The sequence below is a fragment of the Pantherophis guttatus genome, chromosome 8, assembly GCF_059756535.1.
Source record: "Pantherophis guttatus breed Tessera chromosome 8, ASM5975653v1, whole genome shotgun sequence".
NCBI lineage: Eukaryota > Metazoa > Chordata > Lepidosauria > Squamata > Colubridae > Pantherophis > Pantherophis guttatus.
Window position 1 is genome coordinate 17,756,113 of NC_142070.1, and position 8,685 is coordinate 17,764,797.

Sequence of the window (8,685 nt, forward strand, 5' to 3'; positions counted from 1 at the left end):
ATTAAGACATTTGATTAACTAGATGGCAGAAATGGCTATAATTCTTACCAGGACTGAACACCTAGTATTAGATCTTTCTCCTCCAGAATATATAATAAGGTTGTAAGCTGTAAGTTGGGTGTAAGTAAATACCTTATTTTTCGGCGTATAAAACACACTTTTTTCCCCCTCTAAAAGAGGGTGAAAATTTGGGTGCATCTTATACACCGAATGTAGCCAAAAACACGAGGCATGGAGGCAGTGATGGTCTGTCGCAATCCCTGCAGCCTGGAACAGCTGACTGGGGGTATTCCGGGAGGCTGATCCACCCGCCAATCAGCTGCTCGTGTTGAATCAGGCTGCAATAATGTGCTGAAGCTGACCTGGCTGTTCACTATTTGCTGCAAGGACATGTCAGAGTTTGCAACAGCAATCACATCCAGAAAGCACACACAAGTTCATCAGGATTCAATAACTTCTCTTTATATATAAAATAACACATGAAGCAAATATACAATATCAAAAGCAGGTTTTCCAACGTGGTAGTAAATACAAGCAAAACACAAGCAGAGGAGAGGAGTTTCAGCTTTGAGCAGCAGACTAGCACTAGCTCAACACAGACTCAGAGCTGCAGAGCTAAGCCACGCCCAGGCTTCTTGCTGTCTCCTTCCTTGTTGCTCATACAGCAAATACTGTTTCAATTTCCAAACAGCCCTCAACTCTCTCACACATTGACAGGACGCTAGCCAGATGAATACCGATGGATGCTGGTAGGCAGAGGCGGAATTTTTTTTTCTTATTTTCCTCCCCAAAAACTAAGGTGTGTCTTATACTCCAGAGTGTCTTATACGCCAAAAAATACGGTAGATAAAATGTTACAACAATTCTATATTTAAGCATTACATATATAAATATTTTTTGGAAAAAATAATATTTTATAGTTACAACGAGAATGAAACTTAATTTCAAAATGTATTATTCGTATAATGAAAAATGCTACTTAGGGCTAAAAATGTGCTTTCATTCAGCAAGAGAGCTTCCAGTTTTAATCTAGCATCATTATAAATGCCATTTTTTTCAAATGCACATATCAGCCAAGTCTGAATTACCTTCAAAATAAAGCACTCAAAATTAGCAGTCAAAGAATTGCCACATTTATTCTGATCAATATATGCAATTTACATGTAGCCTTTAAAACCCACAAATTCCCTGTTAGAAATGTTCCTTAGCTTTTCATTATCTTCTTATCAACAACACAATTTTGTCCCTAAAGCTTCTGTGACATTTTCTTTTGCATTATTTCATATTATCTTCGTCTCCATTTTCCTCCTCTTCTTTCTTGTAATGCTTTCCTTGCCCGAAACCAAGTAAAACTTTAAAGAAGATCTATACTTCCATCAGGAGTAGCAGTCATAGCAATAAAGGAATGCAAAATAATTGCACTCAAAAGCCAATGAAAGATTTTGAGTCGCCCTACTAGTGAGGATTTGGATGTTCAGAGTGTATTTCTAAAATATAGAAAAGAAATAAGTTGTGATTTGGTATTGTCACTGATAGTTTTGTGGGAGAAGGCCTTACATAGTGATCATCAGAATAGTTGATTTCTGAGCAATACAGGTAATCCTTGACTTACGACCACAACTGAGCCCCAAATTTTTGTTGCTAAGTGAAACACTCGTTAAGTGCCCCGTTTTACAACCTTTTGGGCCACAGTTGTTGAGTGAATCACTGCTTAGAGAATCTTGTTAAGATTGTTAAGAGAATCTGGCTCCTCCATTGACTTTGCTTGTCAGGAGGTCACAAAAGGGAATCACATGACTACAGGATACATAAATACATGCCAATTGCCAAATTTTGGTCATGTGATGATGCTGCAGGGGTCTTAAGAGTGAAAAATGGTCATAAATCACTTTTTTTCAGTGCTGTTGTAACCTCGAACAGCCACTAAATGAATGGTTGTAGGTCGAGGACCGCCTGTATATACATTAGGGTAAGAATAATAAAAGTTTACCCTGCCAAGATTCTGTCTGTTTGGTGTAAGGAAATAAAGAAGAGAATTTTGGCTGGATTGTTCTATGTCGTGCTTGGGCTGGATCTCACAGTAATAGAATGAAAAAAAAAATGTGTCAAAACTAAATTTTAGGAACCTATTTGCTAATATCCCTGTAAGTCGCCCAGAGTCACTGGGAGTGAGTTGGGCAGCTATATACATTTTCTTAAATAAAAATAAAATAAAACATAATATGTCAAAGTAAAAGTGGATTATAGCTACCTTAGTGAAATAAACAACTGATAAGCTAAAGTCACTTTTTTTTTCCAGAAAATATTATGGGTTGCACCAGAGGTGGGTTTCAATAGATTCTGACCAGTTCTGGAGAACCGGTAGTAAAAATTCTGACTGACCCCGCCCCCATTTATTCTCTGCCTCCCGAGTCCCAGCTGATCGGGAGAAAATGGGGATTTTGCAGTAATCTTCCCCTGGAATGGGGAGGGAATGGAGATTTTACAGTATCCTTCCCCTGCCACGCCCACCAAGCCATGCCACACCCACCAAGCCACATCCACAGAACCGGTAGTAAAAAATTTTGAAACCCACCACTGGATTGCACACTTTATAATGTGGGATGATAAAAGGAGCAACTAAGATTTGCTTTCGATATCACTAATGTTTGAGTTACATTTAAAAATGATGCTATATATGACTGCAAAGATTGCAATAATTCTTATGAACCACCGAAGCGGATCAATAGTCTAATACTCAGAATTTATTCTGCCTGAGAATTAATTTTTGAGTCTAAATTAGTTATCAGTATAGACTAAAAGCTACATATGGAGTGGGAAAATAAAAATGGGTATGACACCATGGATACCATAGGATGCCATACCCCAACAGCAGTACCACATGGAACAAACTATGCCAACTTATTTTATTTAACATAAGACGTGGCAGAATCTGGAAGAAATTGCCAGTCTGATCACTGTACTGCTCTAGGAAAATGTTGAAGACAAAAGCTACGGTACATTGAAACAGCAGTATGACCTCTAGATCAGGAGTCCCCAACCCCTGGGCCACAGGCCACTACCAGGCCACGGTCCGTTTGGAACTGGGCTGCAGAAGCAGCGGATGAATGCACGCACACGTGCAACTCCACTTGCACGAGCAGTGGGCTAGTGCACGCACGAAGCACCATTTGTGCAAGAGGTAGGCTCATGTGCAGACCACTGGTGCAAATGGAGCTGTGCACACACACACACTGTTCGCATGTAACCATTCCCTCTCCCCCCCCCACTGGTCCGCAAAACTGGAACGGTTCCTCTAGATAGTTGGCCTGATCAACGCCCTGCCAATAGTCTGGATTAAATTCTGATTCATTTTTGAATGTGGTGGCGCAGTGGCTAGAATGCAGTACTGCAGGCTATTTCTACTGACTGCCAGCTGCCTGCAGTTCAGCAGTTCGAGTCTCACCAGCTCAAGGTTGACTCAGCCTTCCTTCCTTCCGAAGTCTGTAAAATGAAGACCCAGATTGTTGGGGGAAATAGGCCAATTCTGTAAACTGCTTAGAGAGGGCTGTAAAGCACTGTGAAGTTGTATGTAAGCCTAAGTGCTATTGCTATAAGCTATATAGAGCATAGATCTCCAACCTTGGCAACTTTAAGACTTGTGGACTTCAACTCCCAGAATTCTGGGAGCAAAGCTGGGTGAGGAATTCTGGAAGTTGAAGTCCACAAGTCTAAATGTACAGTAGACTTCTGAGCACCATGCATGGTCAGAAACACAGGAGGAAGCTTGCATGAACATCCCTTTTCTCTATTCAGGTTGAGCTCCCACATCCTTGACTAAAAGTAAATTTTCACTGGGTTTGCAAAGCTCCAACCACCTCTTCCTTTTGAGAGAAAGGGACGTATTAATAAAATTCACCACCCTCAAAATGTCAAATATCAATTGTGGCTTAATTTGACTCTGTAAACCTGAGAGTTAGAAAGGGCTGTAAAGCACCGTGAAGCAGAATGTAAATCTAAGCACTACTGCTATTGCTGTTGCTATTTCCTAATTCTGGTTCAACTTCTTTTCCCCCCTCACTGTGAAAGACTTTCTGTTTTTGGTTTGGAAAATGAAGACATCGAAGAGTAAATTTATTCACTTTCTCCCTTTTTTGCTTTGCTCCTCCCAGGACGACAAAGAAATTGATCTAGAGCATCTCCACAGGCGTGTGAACAGCCTCTGCACAGATGATGAAAGTCCCCATAAACAGTTTTCCACTTCCTCTATTGACTTGACTCCACTGGACATTGACACTTTGCCCACGCGTCAAGCCCTGGAGCAAATCAGTGACTTCAGGAACACTCACATCACTACCACAACTTTCATACCAGAGCAGATCCAGACTCTTAGTCGCACACTTTCAGCTAAAGCTGCTTCTGGGTTCTCTTTCGGCAACGTGCCTGAACACCGGACTGGCCCTTTTAGGCACAGGGCTCCAAATGGGGGCTTTTTCAGAAGTCCGATCAAAACAATGTCTTCGATCCCGTATCAACCTACTCCAACTTTAGGGCTTAACATCGGCAACGATCCAGATCGAGGCACGTCTATCTAAAGCTTCAGACATTGGCTTTGTCACTGTTTCTTCTTGGGACTCCCTTTGCAAGGAGCGGCTGTGATATTGTGGAACTAACTTGGATGTAACTTTTTTAAAAAAAAGAAACCTGGAGTATTAGTAACCACTCATTATCCTTCCTCTTGCCCTCCTCTTTTTTCATTTTTCTCTCTTCTACTACGTTAGGCCCTTGATTTTTTTTTTCCAGCCCAGTTTCTTTAGGGTAGCTGCATTGGCTGAATTGAAGCAGTTCTAGAGTATGTCTTTTCTAGAACATATTGTAACTTAACTTTATAACCGTCAAGCTGGTGGGACTCGATGGTTGCATTTACTTTACTCCGAAGTAAATGCAACCTGAGCTACTGTAGGACAACTGCCTGCCATCCTTCTAAAACTCTTATTAGTAGTTATTCAGCTGTGCAGGTCTTCAATTATGATTCCAATAGGCTGTTTCTGAGCGCATCGGGATGTAAGTGTAACAACTGTTTGCCATTCTGTAAAGCAGCCGTGTCTGTTTTTTTAGGCATTGTGTAGCAGCTTTTACGATCCCGGGGGCAGGGGAGGGGAATAGCAAGTGTTTACATGTTCATACAGGTGCTATGCTTGTATTCCCACATGTTCCAAAGCACCGTTCTGGAAATGAACCCGAAGGTCTACACGGCATTATGTCATAACACTTGAAATATAGGAGCTCAATACGAAGTCTGTATCAAAAAAAAAAAAAATTACAATGTTATTTCACTGGAATTACATTTGAATTGGTTTTATTTTATATATATACATATATATATATATATATATAAAAATTGCAATAATGTCTGTTCTCTGACATCCATTTCATGCTTCTCTGCGACGGTGTGTCCTTTTTAACTGTGGACCAAAGGCCAACCTTGCAGTTTTTGTAGGGAAAACGAAAATGAGAGAAACAGTAAAGGGAAGAGGAGAGACCATTCAACGTGAGAATGCAATTTTGTAGAATTTTCACAAAGCCATTGCTATGCCAGTAAAGACTACAGTTAAATCTCCTTTTTTGCACTGCAACAGTGCATATGATCTTTCTGGAATTGTACAGAGTTTAAAAGGTGTTTTTTTTTCCCTTATGTACAGAGAACTGTATCATATGGCAGAATCTTCTGTTAAATAAATTAGTCTCTCATACATACATATATATACCTATCTATATATATACATGCTTTGGTATATGTGAGTGGGCGTGTGTGGGAGGGTATATATGTATATATACATGTGCACACACGCGCGCACACACATATATGTATATCTATAAAATGGCAGCCAGTGCTATTGCAATTTGTCTAATAAAGCTTTAGTAAAAACAAGTGTATTCTGGAAAGATGTACAGGGCAAAGAGTCATTTTTTTTTCAAAGATGGGGTGCTTTAACGCTATTCTGATTTACATTGTTTGATTGAACGTATTTTATACTGTTCCTTTTTAATTAGATCATCCAGGGCAATTTAACATTTGTACCTAGATGTGCAAGTCACTAATTTAGATTTTATTTTTTTTTTTGCGATCGCTATTCAACAGTGTTTAAGGTTATGGTTAATCATGCTTTTACATTAAATTGCAAAATTGGAAAGCACTCATTAGGTTAAAAATATAAATACATATCCACGGGGATGTCTGGTTTTCAGTTCGACAGAGCATGAAAAACAGATTGTGAGAGTTGAATAAGCCCTATTGCAATCAATACTGTCAATATTTGGAAAAGAGAGGTGAGTTTACAGGAAGAAGGCTGTTGAGAATGACTGGTGTGGCCTTAAATTGCAGTCCTATAGTGCTCCAAGAAAGAGGGAACGGGGAGCGAAAAATAAGCTTTTGTTTAAATCTTTATTACATATTCAATTATAGATGTATTTTTGATGTGAGTTCCAATTGTATAGAATGAGAAGCTGATGACAGCAAAAAGAAAAAACAGCACCTGGTGACATTTTTGAAGTTAACACTCTACTTGTTCAGAACTGTAAAAATGAGCTTCAGTTGTAATCTTTATAAACTAAACTGCGGTTAAGTAGAAAGCAAGCCAACTTATTACGTGTTTTTTCTTTGTTTTAATTTGATATGATATTTACGTTAATCTAACTCAGTTATGTGGATAGGACTTGATTATAAGAACCAGCTTAGGTGATCTGCTGTAGGAAAAAAATCAAAGTATATTCTTCAAATCTATTCTATTTTGATGCCTAATTCTGTTCTGGGAGAACATCTTGTAATGTCATTGTTTTTTGTATGAAATCTGCATAATATTGTCTACTGTGTAAGGCAGAACAATTTTCTTATCATGAGAAAGGCCATTCTGTTTCCAGGGTACAAGTGTTTAAAAAGCATGCACAACTTGTTTCCCCTTGTAACATTCATGAACATCTACACAACTGATTTATAAAAGAAAAAAAAGAACCAAAAAAAGGGAAAAAATTCTTTACAAGCTATAGGGGTATACCAGATGTTGCGGCGGTTTTAGTGATAATCCAATTATTTTCATGTGTTGTCTATTATACACAAACACATTTTGGAGGCCTCGGTTGCAAGTGGCAGAGCTTTCTGTGTATAATTTGTCTAAATAATTTGTCTAATAAAATGGTTTTTTAAACTTGCCTCCCTGCCTATTTCAACTATCATGTGGGTAGAAAAACAAGTAAGTAAGTATGAATCCAAAGCAACCCTTCACTTGGGGCCAAGTTATTCTGCGTTATAACTACAGAACAGGGGTGAAATGCTCCCGGTTCGGACTGGATCACCCGATCCGGTAGCGATGGCGGCAGGTGGTTCGGAGAACCAGTAGCAAAAATCCCTGCGGCCCTCCCCCCCATGTCCAGCTGAGCCACGTGATCATCAGAGGCTGTTTTTTTTTACTTTTAATAGCATTTTTTCTACAACCTCTTCAGCCGAAAAAATGCTTTTAAAAGAAAAAAAAAGCCTCTGATGATCACATGACTCAGCTGGAATCGTCAGAAGCTTTTAAAAGCATTTTTTTCTGCAACCTCTTCAGCTGAAGAGGTTGTAGAAAAAATTCTTTTAAAAGTAAAAAAAAAAAAAAGTTGGCCAAGCCCACCCAGTCACATTACCTCCCCACCAATCCACGCCCACAGAACCGGTAGTAACAAATTTTACATTTCACCACTGCTGCAGAATCATTGCTCGGTTTCTAATTTCTAAGAAAGGCCTCAAAAGGAATGTTTAGCTTAATATTTATATCATATTTTTAAAAGTCAATGTCCTCTTCTCTCAACTGGTTAGATCAAGGATCCCCAACCCACAGGCCGCAGCCCCGTACCAGGCTGCGGCCTGTTCAGAACTGGGTCACACAAGCAGGAGGGGGAAAGTGCACAAGCGTGCTCGGCTCCACTTGTGTGAGTAATGGGCGCACACGCTCAAGCATGAAGCTCCATTTGTGCAAGCAACTGTTGCACACATTCCCGCCTCTCATGCAAATGGAGGTGCACACACGGAAACATCTCTTTTTTGTACACCCTGCCGCCGCCAGGCCACAAATCCGGAATGGTTGGAGATCACTGGGTTAGATCTTAGAGCAACATATGTGGTAAAACAGCTCTGAGAACTACTGATTTGAAACCTCTGGCATTCATTGAATTCACTGGAATAGAGAAATAAATCAAAGGAGGAAATTTACACTCAAATTTCCCAGAAGTAGGTGGGCTTTACAAGGCAACTCCCCCAAATAAAATGTCCATCAAACGTTGTACAGTAATGCTTCTCTGTATTTAACAATATTTAATGGGCTTCTTCACAGATGTCACTTGTCCTGTACTTAGTAGCTGACCAAAGAAATCATATACTTTTTAATTATCAGGTGAGTTGTGCTTCCAAACTTAATCAAATGCACATTTTTACATGTGACAAACATGCAGCTTCATTTTTGCCATTTTTTTTACCCCACTTGGAGATGCCTCTTTATCAGTAGTTACCCCTAAAGCACAATACTTAATTAATCTGTTAATTCCCATTGAGTCTTGTTCAGCTTGTGTCGTCTGCATGAACAAACGTCTGCCATTCTGATTTTAAGGAATAACTTAACAGTTGTTCCAAGGTTTTTAAGAAGAGACTGGACAGTCACTTGTCTGAAGTGGTAT

At 39.6% G+C, this 8,685-nt stretch overlaps 1 protein-coding gene across 2 annotated transcripts in view; it reads left to right on the top strand.

The window, feature by feature from the left end:
* GRID2 (glutamate ionotropic receptor delta type subunit 2) overlaps positions 1–4,698 on the top strand; it is a 1,144,662-nt gene extending 1,139,964 nt beyond the window's left edge. The window contains exon 16 of one of the 2 annotated variants that reach the window (XM_034440485.3): positions 4,152–4,698. In XM_034440485.3, coding sequence (XP_034296376.1) covers positions 4,152–4,574 — 423 coding nt within the window. In that variant the 3' untranslated portion in view covers positions 4,575–4,698. The remainder of the gene's footprint in view (positions 1–4,151) is intronic. The other variant, XM_060686953.2, reaches the window with a different exon arrangement.
* The last annotated feature ends 3,987 nt before the right edge of the window (positions 4,699–8,685 follow it).